The sequence below is a fragment of the Lineus longissimus genome, chromosome 1 (genome assembly GCF_910592395.1).
Source record: "Lineus longissimus chromosome 1, tnLinLong1.2, whole genome shotgun sequence".
NCBI lineage: Eukaryota > Metazoa > Nemertea > Pilidiophora > Heteronemertea > Lineidae > Lineus > Lineus longissimus.
Genome location: NC_088308.1, coordinates 25,108,999 through 25,131,492, shown reverse-complemented (window position 1 = coordinate 25,131,492; position 22,494 = coordinate 25,108,999). Strand labels below are relative to the sequence as shown.

General features: G+C 39.6%; 4 protein-coding genes across 8 annotated transcripts in view; 1 reads left to right on the top strand and 3 right to left on the bottom strand.

The window, feature by feature from the left end:
* The window catches only part of LOC135493769 (high-affinity choline transporter 1-like), a 45,218-nt gene extending 43,492 nt beyond the window's left edge, over positions 1-1,726 (bottom strand). For 2 of the 4 annotated variants that reach the window (XM_064781331.1, XM_064781350.1), the window contains exon 1: positions 1,625-1,726. The gene's annotated coding sequence lies outside the window, so the exon portion shown is untranslated. Of the gene's footprint in view, positions 1-652; positions 808-1,624 lie in introns of those variants that run through there. The other 2 variants (XM_064781341.1, XM_064781323.1) reach the window with 1 other exon arrangement.
* Positions 1,727-4,431: 2,705 nt separating this feature from the next.
* LOC135501401 (UPF0728 protein-like) lies at positions 4,432-6,336 on the top strand. Its single transcript, XM_064793547.1, has 4 exons — positions 4,432-4,563; positions 4,868-4,962; positions 5,233-5,352; positions 5,753-6,336. The coding sequence occupies exons 2-4, from the start codon at positions 4,869-4,871 to the stop codon at positions 5,815-5,817; spliced, it is 279 nt and encodes a 92-aa protein (XP_064649617.1). The 5' UTR covers positions 4,432-4,563; position 4,868; the 3' UTR covers positions 5,818-6,336.
* Positions 6,337-6,640: 304 nt separating this feature from the next.
* On the bottom strand, positions 6,641-12,197 carry LOC135493758 (cytoplasmic phosphatidylinositol transfer protein 1-like). Its single transcript, XM_064781312.1, has 8 exons — positions 12,026-12,197; positions 11,391-11,539; positions 10,995-11,091; positions 10,528-10,599; positions 10,127-10,222; positions 9,858-9,917; positions 9,395-9,554; positions 6,641-9,161 (listed from the first exon to the last, which is right to left on the bottom strand). Exons 1-8 carry the CDS (start codon positions 12,071-12,073, stop codon positions 9,040-9,042), a joined length of 804 nt encoding a protein of 267 aa, XP_064637382.1. The 5' UTR covers positions 12,074-12,197; the 3' UTR covers positions 6,641-9,039.
* Positions 12,198-12,767: 570 nt separating this feature from the next.
* Positions 12,768-22,402, bottom strand: LOC135501276 (poly(ADP-ribose) glycohydrolase-like). Of its 2 annotated transcripts, none has more exons than XM_064793424.1 (18): positions 22,258-22,402; positions 21,356-21,490; positions 19,896-20,007; positions 19,353-19,550; positions 18,998-19,097; positions 18,613-18,705; positions 18,111-18,227; positions 17,839-17,922; positions 17,433-17,507; positions 17,054-17,146; positions 16,535-16,695; positions 16,134-16,225; positions 15,703-15,839; positions 15,017-15,243; positions 14,526-14,634; positions 14,190-14,295; positions 13,811-13,939; positions 12,768-13,667 (listed from the first exon to the last, which is right to left on the bottom strand). In XM_064793424.1, exons 2-18 carry the CDS (start codon positions 21,444-21,446, stop codon positions 13,495-13,497), a joined length of 2,097 nt encoding a protein of 698 aa, XP_064649494.1. In that variant the 5' UTR covers positions 21,447-21,490; positions 22,258-22,402; the 3' UTR covers positions 12,768-13,494. The 2 variants fall into 2 exon arrangements, with proteins under 2 accessions (XP_064649494.1, XP_064649413.1); XM_064793343.1 differs by having other exon boundaries at positions 12,904-13,667; positions 22,254-22,402.
* Positions 22,403-22,494: the final 92 nt, after the last annotated feature.

Sequence of the window (22,494 nt, the reverse complement as noted above, 5' to 3'; positions counted from 1 at the left end):
CGGCTGGATGCTGTGTAGTATGCAGGAACTCGTCTTATTTGTTTTGTGTTACTTGTGTAAGATCACAATCAGTCTCCAATCCCACAATCAGAATGCACAATTTGGCACGCTCAAGAAATACTGTGCAGACAATAATTTCAAAACAACCAGTCTGCAGAAACTTCTGATGAACAAAACACGAGTTATAATTTGATAGAACTAGAAGCATGTGGGACCGACACTCAGCTGCTTAGTCTATAGCGTGTTACGTGTACTTGGTAATACTGAGCAAAATAACTTTTTTAACTGATTTTATTCATCTCGCAGGTCTAAAGAACTTGATTATTTCATTATCTTGCAGCAAGGGCTAAAGAAAGAAATAGTTTGCAAGCTGCCTTTGAAGGTCTACATTTTTCACTTAATGAATTTCTCAAATGCTGACTAAAAGGCGTACTTTAATAGCACAAACACTTCTACTCTAACAGACTTATAGAGCATACACAGTATTTAGTTTGTCACCAATTGAAAATTAGCACATTTTATGAACATTTTACGGTACCAGTGGGCCTACTATGAGTATACCGAAAACGATTTCACTAACGCAATGAACGAAGACATCCTAACAACTCCAAACCATGAGACAATCAGATAATAATTATTATAGTATACTCACTTATTTCAAAATATAAATCCTGAGATGAAAGTTCATGCGCTGAAGCCGATGTGAGAGATATCCTGCCAAGGCTATCCTCAAGTGTTATACCGTATCCTGAACGAAGCTAAGCGAAGAGTAAGAAACAGTTTGGTTTGGCCCCCCACCACAGACAACCATTCATGTATGGAGAACAAATCAAATATGTAATGAAATTCATCGCAGAATCCAACTCCGCACAAGCTCAAGTGCAGCCAATCAGTGACTAGGACGGAGAATACGTAATCAATCGAATCATGTTATGAGGCAATTTTGAAGAAATGAGCTATGGGATGGCGAAAATCGTGAGAAGATGCTGGCTCATGTCGGTTACAAAAGGAAGGAATCTACTCAGTCCTTGAGAAGCTAACATATAATATTATTGATCAGATTTCTCAAGTCCACATCTGATTACATCCATGCATTCATTTAACACTTGACATGTTTTTCACTGTGATGTAAAATCGGTTGTTCCCTGGAGACATTTACACAATGGCTTTACAGCTCGGAAGCTTATGTCATAGAAGAAAAAAGCTGCGCATTGCTACTTTTGTATTAATATATTAGTCATTTTAGAGAGAGGTTGTAACCTACTGCAGGATAACAGGAAGAACTGATGGAAAAATAGTAAATTAGCAAGTAGAACTGGTATCAATTGAAACCTATAGGGAAAGTTGCTGGCAAAATCTTTGATCGAACACAATTTTGCCAAAGAATGGTGTACATGTACTTGGGCTTACTGAAGTTACCAATTACTAAAAGGCAGCAGAAATGAAAATGAGTTTAAAGCAAAGACTGCTATTTCCAAACAAACCGTTGTTTTGACTGGTTAGGTCTCGAAAGAAAAACACAGAAGCAAGGACTAAAACCCTACAAGTTCAGAATTGACCAAATACAGGACACGGTTGAATAGTTCCCATGATAATCAACCAACTTCAGGCAAATTTCACCTACCTGAAAAGTGTCATCAAATGTAGGCCTACGTCGTCTATCGCACTGAACAAGGATTTTCACATTATGTACCAACACACCAAAACCTTTGACTGAATTGTGATAATGTTAAACAAGCCAATAGGCCCACAACCCATACAATCGAACCCGACTACAACAGTCCTTAACAAGTTCAAAGGAATGAGAAGAAGGTCTGGCCCATTAAATTTAGTTCAAGAGAAAAATTGAAAGTTTGTCATGATACATAGACCAACACAGATCATAGTTTTTGTAGTCTGTAGAAAGCCATGAATACCATGGACCTTTGTACAAAGGACTGGTGCTTCAAGGTCGTGATAGGCCTACCGGCAATGACCCGTAAACCAAACAGACAACGACAAGCAAATATAGTCGAGAATGACGTCACCAGGCGACCTCAGTTTACTGATGAATTTACTTTATGAATAAAATAGAGACAAGATTTTTAAAGGTTAAATCCAATGCCAAGTTGTATAGACGTATAAAGCTAGCATAATTGAAAATGGCGCAGTATTCAAATAGTTGAGCACCTGAAACATATTGCCATCTATCATTGATAGAATCATTTTCTAGACTTTGCTATCCTCAGAAATCAGGCGACTATAGGCCTACTGGCCAATGCTATATCATTCTGCTATCGAGTTGATATATCTATATGTTAGCATGCAATCCCTCTTCTTCTCAAACTAGTAAAACAAGTAAGAGAAAGTATCAAATGACTCGCATATCAGGCTGGCTGACGGCAACCACGTTCTTGTGACATCACAACCGCCGACTTCGTTATTCAGACTGTAAACATCTGCATAACAGATCAATCGGACAGCCCACAGTGGAATCTTACCGATTTGCATCATCGAATCGTCCCAGTGACGTCAGTGGGCCAACACCATATTAGGCGCGACTGCATGGATCCGCTTGATGAGGTGACAGGGATATCAAGGATGTTTATCAAGATCTCAGGATGATCAATTGGGATGGTCTCTTGAGATGGCTGGTGGAGCGCAACTTTCATATTATACAGGACTTGTGATGTGGTGTGTTTGAGACACACAGAGTCTCCTCCATACGAAGACCGCGAATCTTTGCATGCTATGTTGCATGCTGATAGAGTCAACCATGTCATTTTCTTCACCAGTATTATATATCATTCATGAAGTCTAGAAAATCGCCATTTATAGTACATAAGTCAAGTTTTGAGCTAAGAAGACCCAGAAAGAGCTTAGTGGACAGAATGTTTGAGTTTATGATTGTTTTCACACACATAGACTGAAAAAAGAAAGTTTCAAGTTCATCTTACATTCAGGAACCAAGATAGGACATCATGATTCACACACATAGACTGAAAATAGGAAGTTTCAAGTTCATCTTACATTCAGGAACCAAGATAGGACAACATGATGGCACGACAAAAGCCTTTCTGGACCATCAGGGGTACTCCGTCCGTTACCTCCTCGTGTATCGGCGGAGTGGATCCATAGTTTGAGGGTCAAGATGGACAAAGCTCACCAGCTTATCTATCAATAATGACCAATTCAACTGCCAATTTGCATTGGCTCAGACTTCAGATTTATAGTGACCCACTAATACATTGATCAGGTCTTTCCGATATTGTCGCCGATCACCCCAATCATTGGTAAACTGCTAAATCCTTAGGGGTACCCCTTACTGTCTATCTGAAGTAACGGTTGACGATCACGATCCATCATGGTTGAATGACAACGCAGAAAATCTCGGCTTTTAGGGCAACCTCTTAGTTGATCATCGCTGATGGGAATGCATGCTCAATAGACTGTGAAAGCAATAGCGCCAGTACTGAAAACAACCGTCCTCTGGTGGCAATATAGGGCTGACTGGCGTTCGGTGATATGGCGGCAATTTGCAACGCTAGGAATGAGGCAATTGAATTTGATGGTACACTGATTAACTGTACAGGCTGTTCGATGGTATCGGAGTCGCATTGCCATTTTCACCACTAAATTTCCTGATTTTTTACAAGGTGTTCAATGAGTAGGCCTATAACGGTTCCAGGGATGCTGACCTGACCCAAATGCACAGTGCATGTTGTATAGAAGAAGAGTAACCTGATCCTTAGGTTAGCACTATCAATTCAGGCCGTTAGCATTCAATTACTTTGTGTCGGGCAATTTGATTGGCCACCCGTGTATGATGGTGCGTGCGACGGATTTCCTGGCCCTTTTTGTCGGCGGTGAAAGGAGGAGACTTTAGGACTGATAGTCGGCATGCTTATTTGGTACTCGATGTTGCATTTTATTATCTGGGACTGTAGCTGGCATCGCTTAGCTAATCGTGTCGTATCTGGTACTGGAGGTGACATTGTCTTATCTTGGACTCCAGGCTACAGTGTCTTATTTGGTCAAACGAGGTGTAACTGTCTTATACGGGACTGTATCTAACAGTGTCATATCTGGAACTGTATCTGACAGTGTCTTATTCAATCCTGGGGGTGACAATGGGTGATATGAATAAAGACTACTGGCAAATGCTTTTATCTAAAGCTCCAATGTTCTCATTCACACTTGGCCTTTCTGTACAGTATTGAAGTAAAGGTATTTGCTAGTCTGTATTCATTTCGCCCCGTCTTTGAAGGTTTTGCAAGTTTTTGTATAAATATCATGGTAACAACCAAACTCGCTCCAGTGCCGAAATATAAAAATTCGTATGAAACGAAATCAGCGCCTCTAGTGTCAAGATGGCCAACTGGCAGAGCGAGGCTGGCTGGAGCGAAGCGACTGGGGGCGAAAAGGTCAGGAAGCGAAACAACTGCGAATCCCTCCGACATCCCTCGATGTGTATATCGCGGATGTAACAAATCGCAAATCCTCACAAGAGGGCGCCACTGAGGAATGGTCCTTGGAAACGGATGATGCTTTGCCTTTTTCCTGCAATTTTTAAACCGATTTTAGGTGCGATTTCCTCCCCAAATTCTACTCGATGCTGATATAATGCGTAGATCAATCATATAAGCATTTGATATGCTAAACCCATGGGTCATTTAGTCTCAAATTCAGAACATTCTAACATTGCTGACCAAGAAAGACGAAAGTCTACGACTGCGTAGCCTAATATTAGGCCTAGGCAGGGCTAGGCCAGGACCAGCATGCACCCATGCACTTTGACTTTACTTTAGGGCCTAGCGACTTTAGCACCAACCAGTACCGTCAGGCACTCCCCCTGCCACTACTGTAAATCAAATGAATCTACTTTCAGAATGCCTGCCAACGCCATAGTTTATGTCCATTATGGTCCATATGAAAGTTGTGGTGTTGTGGATCACAGGGAGTCCAGACTCGAGGGCTTAATGAGTAAGTATTGGGGAGGAAACTTAAATCTAATAAAACAGCAGCATGTGTCAGCCGTGTCCCACAAGAAAATCTATGCCCGTATCTGGTCAGACATTAAGTTCTCGCCTTTCGGAGGCGGAGGATTAAGGCTTTTGTAACCATAACAACTGTTTGGGAAATTATGAGTTAAAGGTTCTGATTGCTTTGTTATCATGCACTCGAATATGCCCTGATGCTTGTAGGTCGCTGATTTGTTGTTGACCGAATCATAATTTCACTCTTTCTCCTCAGCTGTTTTAAAGGCAGATGGACACAACCCTGAGCTGGTTAAGATGAATGACTGGAATGTAGTTGAGTTATGGGTAAATGGAGAACGAATATTCAGCTGTGATATCAGAGAATTAGATTATGGTAGGTTAAATTGTCAGCAGGCAAGCTTTCGTTGTATGGCCAAAAAATGAATAAGACTGTCTGCATTGTAATTCACTGAGTTCAATATTTTTCAGTATGGTCATTACAGAGTGACAGCCATGGTGATGTATTACCATCAAAATAATTCACGTTACAACTCCAGTGTCCACTGGTGAACACACATATCCAGTAGTTCCAAGAACAAAGGTTTTCAGAATGCACTGTAATTCTTTCAAAAACGTATAAATGGAAATATCTTGCAGCAAGGAGACAGAGTTGTTACAATCATTGGAAATCTAAGATGTCGACAAAATCGAAATGAGGTGTACTTTTCTTGTGGTATTGATCTTGAAAAAATAATAAAATGTTTCTGAAATGTATGTTTATCTTTTTCCCTCAGGTGGTGATGGTAAACTTGATGACATTTGCAGCAAAGCTTTGGAGGCAGTTGTGGAAGCATATTAAGGACCTTGATTTCAATTTAATGTTTACACAAATTTCATCTAAAATTGCTTATCTAAACATCACTTTGACATTGTTGCCACAAGTATGTAAACTGTACCACGTTGATATGTGAAGTACATGTACATTAAACTGTCTGCTTGCGTTAGAAAATATTTTTACATGTATGATCTTTTGATTTTCTTTTAATTCGGCCACAGTAGAACTTTCAATGTACTTTTGATATTGCTGCTATCTAAATGTTGTTTAGTAATGTACACTCAATATACCATGCAAATCAGGATTGTTATTTCATGCTATAATAACTGTAAGTTTGATAAAAGTTATTTGGTGCCTTTGTAGGAGGTTACCTTTAATCCTCAGTAAATTTGTGTCTTATTTTAATGATTTTGCACATACTCTCATGACTGTGATATGTCTTTCACGCACTAGGTACACTTACTAGGTTTCTACCAGCCATTTTCTGTATATTGTGTAAATAGCTTTTATTTTATGAATAAAGATGTCAGTGATCAACACAAAGCTTTTGGTTTTATGTATTTTTATCTTCTTGGTGAAAATATTTCACCTTCTGTCACCAATAAAAGAGCGTCTCAGCACAAGTGTAGTGCATGGGGTGGTCAACCAGTGAGCACATGCAGCAATGCTATAGAGGTTCTTCACGTGACGTCCTGACGCGACGTTTTGACGACCACCTGCCAATGCATTTCCTTTACGTCGTGACCACGTGAGACGGCCAATATGGCAGTGCAAAACATTTGGCAACGTCATCATGTGACGTCAGTGAAGAACCTCTATAAGCTGCTCTTGGCGCAGAACATCAATCAAACTCGGAAATGCATTAGACTCTAATATACAATTTTATTTGGTTCTATCTATATAAATGTATGATTTGGACAGCAACTAGTCAGGCAGTAGTTGTAAATAGTGTCTATAATGTGGTGTAAAATATCTGGAATCATCTAGAGTAACATGGGGATACAGATGAGGTGGATCGTGAATTACTGACAGCTAACAATTTCTTGGCTTGATGTTTTTGTACAAATTTGGAGTCCGCCAAAACTGGTCAACAGGATCTCTGTCGCCTTACACGAGTGAAGGCATTCAGTAAGTCAATCTACCTCTGCTTTTGGAGAGGGAAAGAAAGGGTGTGTGGTTTAAACCTTGGGAGAATTGACCACATCAAAATTTTCATGAGCATTTGTGTGATTCAAGAAATCACCATGTTCCGTTATTGTTTGAATTATCACTACCTTTATGAATAAACCTCTACAGTTACTGCTTCTCTCATTATATTTAATGTCAAGATACTCAACCAACCGATATCCATTTCATTTTGATAAAATCCATTTTAGAACTCTAATCTTCACTTGTTTTGTTCAGATGAGAAAGATTTCAATGAATCAAGAACTACAACTAAAATGACATCTAAAACCAATAATCACAATTGTAAACTACATGTACAATGAAAACAACAAATGTACCCAATGATAAATATTCTAAAGTTAACAGTAAACCAAATAAAACTAGCACTCAACATTTCAGCAATGTCACAAACCAACTAACATTATCATTTCTTACATCACAGCTGTTGTGCACTTGTACTCAATCCAACAACAGGTTCCATAAATAGCAGCATAGTTCATTAGTTGTTTGGTTATGAAAGGGAAACAAAGAACTACATCTCATAAATAGTGGGTCACTATATTTTTTTACAGCTGAAGTCCCTGGTGACCTGTCACAAATATCAATGATACCTACCCAACAACTTTGCTGTTACTCACATTTCTCTGGTGTTTTTATGTCAAGTGCAAGTTTTTCTAATGGAATTGATGTCATTCAGAAATAAACCTGTATCAGATTTTGTGCCAGATTTTGTGCTGTCTTCCCCTTGTTTCACACATGCACATTCATCTCCCGGCACCATAACAAGTCTGTCATCACTTCCCCACAACATATATCAGTGTCTCTTACTTACCTAATGTACAGCCCCCACGACAATCAAAGATGTGACAATATTTGTCAAATAATTCAACGAGTATTTCTGCGTATTCAACTAACTTTCTTCAAACCTTATATTTTCTTTCATCGTTACCCACTGGTAAATATGATAATGATGGTAAATTCCTTCATACACTAAAAGCAATTTTTTCCAATATACACTGGACTTCTATAACCAATTCAGTTCATTGTTGTAACATGCAACAGAAACAGTAAAACTAAAATCCCTTGGATGATATGGAATGATATTCTAATAAGCTTCAGGGAGAAGAAACCACCATAAAGCACCAAAACGATTCCATGTAATTTTCTTTGTACACTACGCCTGCGCTTCCCCAATAAGAAGCAACTATAAGCATATGCGCACTGTCATTTATTATGCAAAACTGTGAACCAAGTTTAAGGCACTAACAGAAAATTGCACCAGCCATTTCACCATTATGATCCATCAAGCCCCTTGCCTTACAGCTATCTTACTTTATACAACTCAATACAACTCTATCCACATAGCCAAGTGAGAAGAGTAAGACACTTAGCTGCCATGCAAAGTCAACAACTTGGCATTACTTCATTTTCCTTTAGAGAGCTACAGTACTGAAAGTTTGGCCCAAGTCAGGCTCTAAACCAAAGAATTAACTTCCCCGACTCACTAGACCTCCCATTCCATTTGAGAGGAATAGTGAAATGGAATGTGAATAAGATGAACATTGCATGCAGACAGTCTTTCTGACATAACTTAACCTGTGAATAACTAACTGTACCCTGCACACTATTATCCCTGATTGAATACACCAAATATTGTTTAACATCAAATATCAATATACAGATACAAACAAGGTAACCTATTATTGTGAGCATTTTTCATCAATTTAAAGTTGTATTATTGCTGGGTATCGTTGCTTCAAGTTTATGATGAAAGGCTCGAGCAACATACAAACAAGCAATTTAGAATTTTGTTTTTGTCATGGCGTGTCTTTGAACAGTCAACATTCGGTTTTTTTAGAATCGAGGAGTTTTAAAATCAATACGAAAAACGTTAGACATGTATGTTCTGTTCAGTTTGAATTATTGAACCAAATGAGTACCAGTTTTGATTCTAATTCTGAAACATCATGCAGCCAACATCACTTCAAACAAATATAGAACTTGAGTAATTTTGAACAGGGAAATGAGGATGCCATCTCAGAACAGTCATAAGATTGCATATGATTGCCAGCTTTGACGTTATGTTTCAACTGGCACCTCAGTAGCGGTAGATGAGGGCAGCAATTCCGCCTGCATAACCTTTTGATTGGTCTCTGCATTCATCTTGTTTTCATAATTTCTGATATCGTCAATGCTCATGCCTGGAAAGAAAATAAGATCAATCAACTTCGTTATAGGTTACTCCTTCAAAGTACTGATAACCTAGAAATATTCGTGGCCATTATATTTCACAGCTTTGACTGTTTGAGCAGTGTCCAACCCTAAATTGTAAACACTTTGCAAGACATGTAATCCAAGTATCTGCATAACGATCTGTATAGGAAAACATCTTCTCACGACAAAATCCCATCAAATCAAAACAAATGATACTCACCAAACCATTCATCGATCCAGGAAAACGCTTGTCTGTGTCCAACAAGTAGAATATCCCTAACAACACTGTGAGTGAAACCCTCAACTCTCGTTTGGAAACCCCAAAGCTCAAACTTCACTTCAACTGCTTTATATGAACACATTATCGGATCGGTGGCATCCTGAAACAAAACAAAGAAAGTTGACTCGGGTGACATATGATGAGTACATTGGTAAATCATTGGGCAAACATCATGTAAGAAACTTGAATAACACAGGGGTTTGAATAACACAATACATAACACCAACACTATGGAGCTGGGAAATAATGCAGAGAACTCAGCTGACAATCTTTTAAAATTTTACTGAGACAATTAAAGCTATTCTTTCAATGTCATCCCCTTTTGCCATGATGACCTACAGTTTGTTGTTTACAGCACAACTTTTCTCCAATTTATGCTTCATAAGTGACATCAAATTCTTACCCTCCAACCTGGTTCCAATGGTCCTCGTCCTGTTTTCACTGACTTGAATTTTTTACAGTCCTGAAAAATATAATGGATACAATGACACCGAATGTAGTTTAATTTATAAGGTATTGAAAAACCCTTTACAACTTCAACACCTTTTTAACATTTTCTCTTTTCTCCCGCACAACTCACGTATAACACAAATGACTTCAGATAGTTTTGTCAACTTTCCTGACAGTCATTCTCATATTGGAAGGACTTGATTGTATGGACAGAATACTTACTTCAGATTCTTTATAATGTTTCTCAGGGAATTCATCATAGGCAATATCAAGGTGAACCACCTCTCTCTCTAACTGATCCTCAGGTAAGTTCAAACACTGAAAAGTAAAGTAACCCTTTAGCACTGATTGAGGAGTGATACAATGTAAGCCCTGCATCTATAGTTCCTTTAAAGTCCTTTCGACAAATCATACCACAACAAGTTAGTTTCGTTATTCTGCAAAAACGAAACAAAACATAACTTACTTGCATGTTGTGTTTATTAGTGAGCTCACATCTATAATAGCCATAATTGCACAACAATCACCAATGCACATCACTACTAAGCAGGAAGTTGAAAATTACTATCAATTAGCACTTGGCAAAAGGCCCATCTGTTGTGCTATTCAATGTATGTACTTACATTTTCTGATGATCCATTGTTGTTTTCATAACATGACTTGATATGTATACTGAACCCAGGAACCACTGAACACTGAAAAAAAGAATTGTGTAACAACTGAATTGCACAGTTCACAAGAATAGATATTAGTCAACAACCAGTTTCAGTAAACATTTTTCTTGTGAACACATGATAGGGCCCTTATTAGTTTGACCAGAATCTGACAGATTTCCTGTGCTTAAGTTATAGAGGGACTTTCGTACAAGCGTTGTAAAAATGCAGGTACACTGTTCATCACCTCAATGTACTTGACAACCAATACAAGTCTCCACAAAAGCACTCTGTCTCCGGCTATGAATCGCTGCTATAGTATAAATACAGTGCATGACCAGACTAGATGGATTTGAACCCACAACACTTGGATTGTGGGTTGGATGAACTACCTAACTACCAAGCCACATTAACTTTGACCATGAATATATACTTACAGTATATTCTGTGATAGTAAATGGATAGTAGTTCCAGGCTTTTTCTGTTACATAACAGAACACTGGCAACATTGCTTTAATCCAACCAGGTAAACGACTGAAAATAAGATTTAACAAAGTTTATCTCATCATTGATCATACACAGGACTTTAAATAGATAAACTCACCCATTTTCTCCTGTAGTAAAGTGCAAGTTCACATCACATCAACAAGATGATATCATATTGTGCAAGAACACCTGTAACACATCGATTCCTGAAACCTTGTGGCCTGTTCTCGCTTCTGTAACACATCGTAGCTGTTATGAATTGACCGCCAATTGAAAATGAGCAAACTCGTCAACTTTCAGCATCATCACAAACGTTACACTGTTCACTTCAGGTACATAAGACTTACCTTAGTAAATGAATCCTTTTCTCTGTGTACTGGCCCTTGCCATGCACCGGATCTTCAGTAGGTTCATTCTTCACCACTTCCACACCATCACCTTTCTCGCTTTGCTCATTACTATGCTTCGCTATCATGTAAAGTTGACCTTTATGATACTGAAATTGAAGATAGATAAAATACATAGAAATTATTTTGTGGAGGGGATTTTACACAGGCAATTGAGTATCATGTGTCATGTTGCTGACATATGTCTATAGTTACAAGAAAGGCCCCTGGCCCTCCTCACTAGCCTATCCTCGCCTGTGTTCAGTGTTGTACCTCTGCATCGGCACACCTAGAGTCTGGACGTCCTGGTCCCGACCTGTACCGTTACCTGGACGTCCCTACCTGGTGTGGACAGCAGTATGAGTATGGTGGTGGTGCAAAATTACCAAAAAAGTCATCATGGCCTATTCCATCTCTTCCTCTTTGGCCATGGGATGAGCAGGCTCAACAATCAGCCAACAGAATAAAAAGCAGCTCGATGATAAGCTGGGCTGAAGTTAAAATTATCCGATAATAGGATCGATAATATATATAACAGTGGGATAATGTTCTATTCCCGGACAGTAAAAATCTGATAACAAGCACTAAATAATCACCTCTTCCACTGATATTGGCATACATATTCGATATTCTTTCAGAAGCATGGTGTAGGCTATTCATAACCAGTAAAACCTATGAAGTGAAAAATCGGTCCGTTATCACTTAAGGATAATTGATGAAAAATGTCACATTTTGCAAATTATTTTTGCTTGTTCGCTGATCATACTTGGTCCCCCAATTCTGTGGCGAGGCCTCGTTTTGGGATTTGTCGTAATACGTCATTAGAGCTGAAGTCTAATAATAGATGGGGATGACCACGGCGTACATCAGCTGCACATTGTGTACATAGTGCATGGTTGGTGTAAAGTGAAAGATAGTCCCTCAAATCATAGAGTCCTTCGCAAATATTTTGATTGTTCATTACTTCTCAGGACCTGTAGCATCTTGACGAGATAAACCATTCAATGTGAACTCCAATGATTGTGGCCATCTGAACTTGGCGATATGAATTCATAGTCATAATGGTGAAAAAACAAATTCAATGTGAAAGTGATTTATATTGATTTATACTGTTAACCATTAAATGTGAATTCAATGTAAACTATACAACGCTTGTGGTCATCTGATAGATTTGGATTCATACTAGTGATAACCCATTCAATTTATCACATGCTGAACACCCCATCATTGGGTCACTAGTTTGTTGCATGCATGTTAAATGCATGACAATATTTTAAACAATACTAGTTGAAGTGTCGGAGCACCACCAGGCAAGTAAAGAAGAAAAGCAAATTTAAATCATTTTCTTTTGCTGGGACATGTCAGGCATTCTTGCAGGCTGTAGTCAGAGTCACAACATGGTCTCATGTGGGACATTTCACAACATGGTCTAATGGGAATTTTTAATGTCAATTGTCACACATTCAGTTTCTTAACAAAATGATAGGACATTTCAGGCAAAGGATCATTTATCACTCTTCCGAGTCATAGGACATTCCAGGCCAAATACCATCAAAATGTCTTTATCAGACAACCCATAAAAACAAGCCAACTCGTTCTCTGTAATATATTTTATCATGTATTGTTTTACACACTGCATGATTACACGAGCACATGTTTCACTGAGCTCCGTCACAGCATTATATCATAAATTAAAAATTTAACTATCTACAGACAATCATAAATAACCTAAAAAAATGCTGTAGCTCTTTCACAAAATATAAAGTCCCAACCTCACACTTGTTGAATGGGTATAAAACTTGTTTCGGTACAAGAATAATTCTTGACCTATCTGATTATAATTTAGGCAATCTACTTTTTTGAAGCGTACAGAAGCCTATACAAACACAGGCACCCTCCATCAATCATCAGTCTTGATACTGCACCAGTAAACAATCCTTCTAATTCATCCCACATCCACTGTATTGTCACTTTCACAAGACTACGAATTATCTGGCAGGAGAGCACCTGACTCTGATGATCGCCTTGTAATCAAATACAAATAACACTTTTGTTTCCATGGTCCTCAAGGTGTATTTTGTGCAAAGTTATCATCGCTGTCAGGTTTTGGACTGTCGCCATCTGTGTCACTAGTGACTTCTAAGTAGGATTCCTTGATGTACTCAAATAAGTTCTTCTTCGGTTTCTTGAGTTTGGCAATGAGGTTAGCATATTGGATAATCAGGGCCCAACAATCACCTGAAATTACAAGGCGAACAGTTTAGCGATAAGCAAGGCCTCAGGCCAAAAATATAAGCAGCCTAATTGGTAAATGTTACAACTGCATTTAAAATTGAAGCCAAGGTGGTCGATTAAGAAGAATCTTGAAGCTGACTCCTTACCAACAGTGCAGTCCTTAGCCACCAGGAAAGTATGAATGTCGTAAATTTCATCCATGTGAACTGGATCTCCGAAGGTAAAATAACAGATATCGCGGCTGCTCTCAGCTGCTGCCATGATCTGAATGAGTGCTGAAAAAGGAAAAGTCCAAGATTGTATAACAGATATCCACCATTTATTTAGAGCATTTATATAAAGAACTTTGCAATTGCAATTTGAAAACAGCACCTGAGTTGCTGGCTTTGATATTTCATTGTATAATCACAACTTATTTTGAAGAAAGAATTCACCCTCAATATATTCATTCTGTAAGAAATTGTTTACTACACTAGAGGAATGCCCGCCTGAACCAACAATAAATGACAGACGCAAGTTATTCACCTTTTAACATCGCATCTCCCCCAAATGCACCACATCCCCACTTGCCGGTCGCAACGGCAGACCGGTTCTTCATTGGCACATCCGGCTCATGAAAGGCACAATAAGCCTGGAAAAAATTGGAATACAATGTTATCAATTATTTCAAGAGAGGCATGGACAATCTGCATGTCAGTCAGAAATGTTAATCAAGGCTGGAGGATTTCATCCACTGTGGCAGGGAGGGAGATGAAACTGGGTGGCCATTTCAGACTCTAATGACAGCCCACTTGTGGAATCAGCCACCCAGCTTTTGTGAATGCCTTACACCTTCCCTCATGGACATCTACATGTACTTACTTTGTTAAGTTCTCTTTTAAGGTTTGAAAGTTTGAACTGATCGCCATAGGTTCTAAATGGCAGGGCATCCATGGCAACGACGTCAACATACTTCCGCCCCCAGGAATCACTGAAAAAAGATGACATTTTCATTCCAACAATCAGATGTCCTCATTGTCACACCTTACATGTAGGTCATGACTTCAGAATGCAAATACCCCTTTTCAGTCCTTGTTTACATCTCATCAGGACTACCACTCTCATACAATGGCTAAAGTATAAATGTCAATAGCAAATTACGATACCTCTTTAAAGCTACAGGTATTCTCTTCAGGCAGATCAGCTGACATACCCCCATACTAAATGACAGTATACAGTACAGTAGAAACTCTGTGGCCCTTCCAAACACATTGTTCTGGCTAACTCAAGTGATTGGAACTGAAATAAAAGCCCCTGAGAAAGGTGTTTACTAACTCATAATTGAGGTTCCACTGACACTTCTTTCTACTCACCTCTCCGAAGGGTCCTTATAATTGCCTGTCCACTTGAACGAGTCGGCATATCCTTCGTACCGACTGAACTGCTCACATCCCGTCATGACAAGACATTCATTATCGTCCAACTCCTCTGTGAATAAACGAGTCAGTAACATCTCTGGGCAGACAACAAATCGTACTTCCTCCTGAACCAGACCTCTGCCAAGTGCACCACCTCCAATATATTTATTGGCAAAATCAGCCTGTCAACAAAAGACAAAGTAGAGCATGATCATAGAATAAGGCATCCTGGCCCTTCACTGTGCTGTCTCAGACTTCATTGTGCAACTCAATGTGCAGAGTAAGCTACAGAGGGAATATCTCTGCAAGTTTAGGATGATAATAAGGTTCCAAGTTCCGTTCTAGGTCAGAGTGCTTCCCTGTGCGATTGGGCAGGTTCCTTCTTTATAGTTGCATCACAAAATGTCCAAACCTACTCTACCGTAATTTCTTCAGCTCAACTTACATGTAGCTCAATCTTAAAATTGCTGCTGAGAACCTCACCCAGGTAGCTAATTTATAACTAAAGCGCGATCAGAATAACACAATGCCAATGGCATACAGTTTCTTATACCATCATCAGGTTCTTAAATTTGATAGAAACTGCAGTGATGAGTAGTTAGCTCGTATTGCCAGTTCACAACCATATTGTGAAAACCAACCTGAAGCATGCCAGTACCATTGCCCTCTATCGTACCATGTGCCGACACGTACAACCGTGTTAACTTCCTTACGCTTGCACTCCACTTGGGAGCATCCCTGAGCACCTTCCGTGTAAATGTGACAATTCCTTCTGGAGCTGTAAGCAAAAAGATACGTGGAAGGGATGTGGTGGTGTACTGATAGAGGCATCCCCAGGACTGTGAGATTTCTTCTCAAAGGGTCAGTTGGTCTAACTATGGGCATGGGTTTGAATCCTTCACCTGGTTTCTCCTCGCTGGTCATGCTCATGTGAGCATCAGACACACCATCTAAAAGAGCTATGAGTTTCTTCCTGGTGTTGAGGCCTGCATGAAGAAAACTTGCATCTAGCAAGTTGAACAACGCAAGCATTTCATGAACTACGTACATGTTCCGTTCCACAGAAGCTTACCTGTAGGCAATACTCTCTTGAAATAATTGAATATACATTTCAATTTCTCAACTTTCCGCCGACAGTAACCACTTTTCTGCCCCTGATATAACCTGGAATACAGAAAATGGGGACAGATAAGTGACTCACTAAAGAACAAAGAACTATCCTGTGAACAATCTCACAAGTTTTGTACACTAGTGTTCCCACCAATTTAGACACATCACATGGCATACAGCAGAGTTATAAGAAATCACTGCAAGCTATGATCTTCAACCATGCAATTACAGAGCATTGAGTAGCCCCAATACAGAAGCTCACTTTGGGAATGGGCAATGGTAGGTACCAAATGCACAACACCACAAGTTCAAGCAATGTGACATCCTCTGCCTACGTACCTAATGAACTGGCTTCACACTTACCTATTGAAGTTGATGTCTGGGAATGTTGAATACTCTGATTGTTTTTGTCTTGTGTTTCGACGAGGGAAGGTGCAGAAGAAAGCATTGGCAAGAAGGCAAGATACCTGCTCCTTTGACAATGATACACTTTTTGCACTTTGCTTCTTTAGCAATGGAAGTGGCTGAAATGTAAAATGTCCCGCACATATAAGCACCTATCATACGGTCTCTGCCATCCTGGTCTGTTCATTCTTGTGGAGGCAGCATAGTGGCGAAAAGTATAACTGAGACAAGAAGGTGTCATGACTTGTGTTTGAAACATATTTCTAATAGTTTCTTCTATTTTAAGAATTAACACAGCACTGGCGGATTCTCTCTTCTAAAATCAGAACTTGTAGCTAAAATGTTGGCTCTAACCAGAGGCACCTTAGCTGGACTACATTTGGGCCCATGCAACTGGATCATGCCATTCTATATCTCGACTGAAAAATCGAGACTGCTGTCGCGAACAACCAGACTGTTGATATTCTATCCTCTTACCTGCGTACAAATATTTGGTAGGCGAAGTGCCAGCTCCACCATTTTTGGAAATACTTGTTTGAAGAAGAAATTACTCTCCTCTGCCTCTAATAACTGAAATGATAACACATACATTTACTACTCTCAAGATTAGGATAGTCAAGGATCCCACCTTAATCAAAACAGTAACCACAGAGGTTATCAGTCCACACCCCCAATACATATGGCTTGTAATGAGGTCCTTGGAAGGGCGACATGAGTCAGCTTACGAGTTCTCGCAGTAAATTGTAGTTCAGGATTTTGTTCAACTCTTTCCCTCAAACATGACCGAATACAAGCATGTTTTTCAAGGAAATTGCACCTTAGAAGAAGATTTTTGAAGGGAATGAAATCTACATACCTCAGTGAAGAATGTATGTAAACCTGAGAAATCCCACTTATTTTCATATCTTGAATTGTATGCGATAATGGCTTCCTGGAAAAGAGAAAGAAGACTGTCAAAACAAGAAGACGGTCCTTATTTCTGCGTTTGCATTTTGTGTGGTCATGTGAGGAGTCCATCAAAGGCTCCTCACCTTTCTCACTTGATACAGGGTATTCATCTTTCTTGACAAAGGCTCCAGGTTTAAGGATTGTCTGACAACAAAATGAGTCACTCCTCCACTTTACAGCAATGGAAAAACCCAGACAAAAACAAGCCTTCTTCAAGTTTACCTAAGGTAACCTGAAAAGCCCTGATATCAGCTACAGCTTTTAAAAAGGAGTTTCAAGTTCGAGGTCATAGTGCATTACAGGGCAGGACTCACCTCCACATCATATGATGAAGTAATGTTGTCTAGTAATGCTGTTCGTATGAGGTCCCACCGGTTCTTAAGTTCTTTCTTCCCGTCCTGAAGTGATACAGAAACACATTTACAAACCGTGGATCGTTTCTTGTGACAGGCAATCAGTGCTAACCCAGTACCCCTCCTGGTCAAGGGTTACGACTAGTTTTGTTGAATTTTACATAATAGGGAAGCAATCTTTAGTTGCACAATGGAATCAATGCTTTAGGCGTTTTATCGAATTTTGTTCTCACCTTTAGGACCGGATAAATATTTTCATTTGAGCATGGCATCCGCACGTGATCAGCATCCCAACTATCTCTGTATGCATCAGGATACGGACGAGGAGGTCTACCAGCCTGGAGGTGAGGCTGCAAGAAGAGCAGCCGAGATAAGAATAGAAGTACCAAAGACAACTGATCAACTGGTACTGCGCAAATAAGAGAATATGGACATGGTATCTGTTTCGAAAAGCAATTTCATATTCTACAGGCTTATAGCTAAGCATCTCGAGGTTTAGGTTGGCGATGGAGATGACACCATATACCCACAAATACATGTACAACCCTGTCTTCAAAAGATGTAAGCAAGGTTTTTGCATGATTCAGGAATGCAAGGAAGATTTGGCTCTATATTAAGCATATGTTTACGATGGATTCATTCTAAGGTTGCCCCATCCCTTTTCACCATCACTCTTACACTCTCTGCCATAATCAAAACATAAGATTAAGAAATGTCAACTTCAATCTAACTTACCCTAAACAGAACTATATGAGATGCAGATGGTTGCAGGGGTGGTAAGGCCATGGAACAGGACGGAGTCACATTCATTTCAGTATATGGAAAACCCTGGAAATTGTGAGAATACATGAAGTTACATTCCTGTACATGAAGTTACATTCCTGAATTAGAAGAGAATGTTTCTCACTGAACCAAAGGCAAAAACATACTGTTTCAACATTGCCGTTACATGTCATGATAGACCTATATACAAATACTATAAATATCAAATTTAACCAAATTGGCATGCATGATAACTTCACTATGGCATTGTGTATAACTGCATTCCTATTTCCTTAGCCACCAGTACTAATAGGAATGGCGTTCACCTTCAACAAGAAAAAGTACCAAAACTGCTTACTGTTCCTTGCAAGTCTTCACCAGAAGTACTTGACTGTGTAGCACACTGCTGCCATGATCCAAGGGAGTTCTGGGAATCTTCTTGGTCAGTTGTCTCCGAGCTGAAACATAAGCATTGGACATTATACTAGTCAGTTGTCATGGACCTGCAAGTTCATCGAGAAATAAAGGAAATGTTTTCTGTTCAGTTGTTTGAAGCTGTAAGATACGAAAGTGGCTAACTTTATTCTCTTTATTTTGTATCATGACATAAAAGGTTGGCACATAGTGGCATATATTTTAAATGAAAGTGTTCTCAAGTCCATTCAGTTTTGTAGTTTCACCACGTCTGTGGTCTTGAGTAACAAGTGACTTACTCAGTGAATAACAAAGGTGATTCAGCATCATAAGCGAGCGTTGCACTACACTCTGATTGTACTGAATCCGACTTCGATAGTCCAGGGACAGGCAAGGCGGCAGCAGCAGCAGTCGCAGACCTTGTGCCATGCGAGGGGGAATCATTTGTTGTTGACTTGAGAGTCTTTTTCGGAGTCGTCACCGGGCTATACGTCTCCCTGGAAATATCAATTACAAAATTTCATAATATAATGTTGATGGAGAAACCAACAGATTACCCATTTTACCAACAATGGATTACTGGATTAATCCATTGTTGATTTTACCTATCGACAATTAAGAAGATAGCTTTCCTATGGTCCAACTCTAACACTAACACTGAGAAGACATCCAGAATTCGTTTACTTTTTCTTCATAACTGCATGTCGTAAAACTATAAAGCCGAATAAAGTAAAATATGTGCTTCAAGCAGCTAATGATGCGAGCTTTAGAGACCTCATGAACCCCTCTCATAACAATTTCAATCCATTGCAAAACAGACTATTCTGAATAATCTTACTCACATCTTTGCTCTTTTCTCAGCAGCCTTAGCTAACACATCTCTCTTCTCTGTATCTTCTTTATCCATAGTGCTTGGATCTTCACAACTATCACTGTCGAGATTTACCACATATTCTGAAAAAATTTCAAGGCAAAACTGCAAACAAAGTACAGTGGAACCCCGGTCGGCGACCACCTCAGTAACGCGACCACCCCGCGAACACGACCAAAATTCTCCGGTCCCGAATGGTTTTCTCTCTAATTCTCATTAACTGGCCCTCGCTAACACGACCACCCCGGTACCCAGACCGCGACCACCAGCTTGGTCGGTCCCAAACTGCAAATTAACCCCGCTAACGCGACCATGAGGCCTAATTGCCGTAATCAACCATGACCGCATCGTATCAATTGGCACCTTCTCGCAAATCCGTGTTGATAGTTAGCACCTCGAACACAATGACCATGGGAATCCATATGAAAATAAATGATGTGTAAGTGAGTTTGATCAAATGTAAGCGCAAATAAAATGAAGAATAAACTTTCTTTTCGACTCACGGTTTGTTTTTCATCATTTAGTATTAAATGATGTCAAGAGGCATGCACACGTAGTTTTTAGGACAAATAAATTATGTTGATTAGTAAGAGTACCGATACTCAAAGTAAAGAATGCTTACTACGTCGTAATATTGATAAAATACGTTTTTAAAAAGATGATTTAATCAGTACCAGTTCAAATTGGCTGAAGTTAAAGCAGGAAGACATCAGGAAGAATTCTCAACATCTTCTCACATCACCTCTCTCAATGTTAGCGGGAATATTAGCTTGACATCAAGAAGGGCAGCTGCCGATGGTGTGAATGACATGCTTGCTCTAATTAGCATGCTCAAATTTTAATGTAATGTTTGGTCTAATTAGCTCTCGTCAGTTTATTTACTCATTTACATAAGTTGTAAATTAAACGCAAAACACTCAAGAAAATGATTTTTTATTCGTGATATACACACAAATTATCGAATCACCCGGTGGCGTAGTCATTAATGCATGTCAATGTACACACAGCATATCTGCTAGGACGATGTTTTGGCGGGAAAACCTACTTATGATTCTTAAATTCACTAACGCGACCACCCCGGTAACACGACCACTTCGGCTTAGTCCCTTGGGAGGTCGTGTTACCGGGGTTCCACTGTATTAGATTCCAGCAACATCTTTCCTAGGAACAATTAAAGAACGGTGATAGAGGCCAACACACAATCTTCTCACGCCATGGCAATACAATATCGAGCAACGTTACATTTCACTGAATTTCAACTTGTAAACAAGAGTATGGCATAGGTGGCAACTTTGATAGTTTGTACCAGTTGGAGGAAGCTGTTGAGAGCCACAAGAAACCAGCTGCAAACAAAGACCATGTCCACATGTTTGCATAGCATGGTTCAAGCAATCTTTCATTCAAGTCAACAATCAAGACAACAACACCAACCTGATTCCTCTTTGACATCAATTTTCTTGTGAACGTTGAATGAAGCTAAGAGAGAAGACTGTTTTAATTTCTTCTTTGGTGGCTCACTCATTGTGCTAAGTGCTACATCCTTGGTCCATCAGGGGTGACTAGATTCTGAAAAGCAGAACCTTATAATAATTAGTAGGATGGAGTGAGAAGAGAAATATGATTATTATGCAGATGCTGCCCTGCCTGAAAGTGCCTTGGCAGTCGGTGCCCTCTTGTTCCGGCTCCAAAATCCCATGGCGTCTTGGCTTTGTTTGAGCCTCTCAAAAAGGCCAACGGTAACGCCAAACGGATATACGACACTTACACTACAGAGTTGGCCCGGAAGTTGTGATGGTACGCTTTAGGTAGACACTGGGAGACTGCTTAAATGTGGAATCGGGAATGATTGCATCCTCGCTTTACCAGTTAGGAGATTCCACATTTTTTAGGCTAGCAGTCTCCCATTGTCTAAACCGTGTGAAATGTTTTCGGCACTGTGCGAGTTTAAAACGTACCGTCGCCACTTCCAGGCCAACTTCTTAAGTGTCCTATTATTGTCTGAACATAGCCTACTGTCACAACTTCCGGGCCAACTTGATAAGTGTTGTATTCAAGGCCTGTGCTGTATCAGTGTATGTGCATGTGAATAGAGTATTATTGTGTGCATGTATATAGGGCCGTACAGTAGGACTAGGACTAGGAAAGGTAGGATGTAGGCGTACCATGATGGAGTAGGCCTACACAGTCTCCACTGCTGTCTACTCTAATGGATGGATTAGCCTACACGGCTAGGGCCTACTCGAGTTACCCACTCCTGACACCATGTTGGCATGTAAAATTGAAAAATTCCATTTGTAAAAATAAAATATGTGAAAAATCATGTTTTTACCGACAGTATTTTCACGAAAACAGATCGGATGGATTCCTCATTAGTTTGTGTATACTGTATGTGTCTGATTTATCTAAAATGGTATGACGTTGATATCAAAAAGGAGAATAGGACCCAAAATTCAACCTAAAGATAACCATTTATAAGACTGTAAGATGAACTTCGGATTACTTCCTGTCCGGGCTGCGCAATGGATTCCGAAAATGCAGACAATTGCGCATAAATGGATTGGGTCATACTA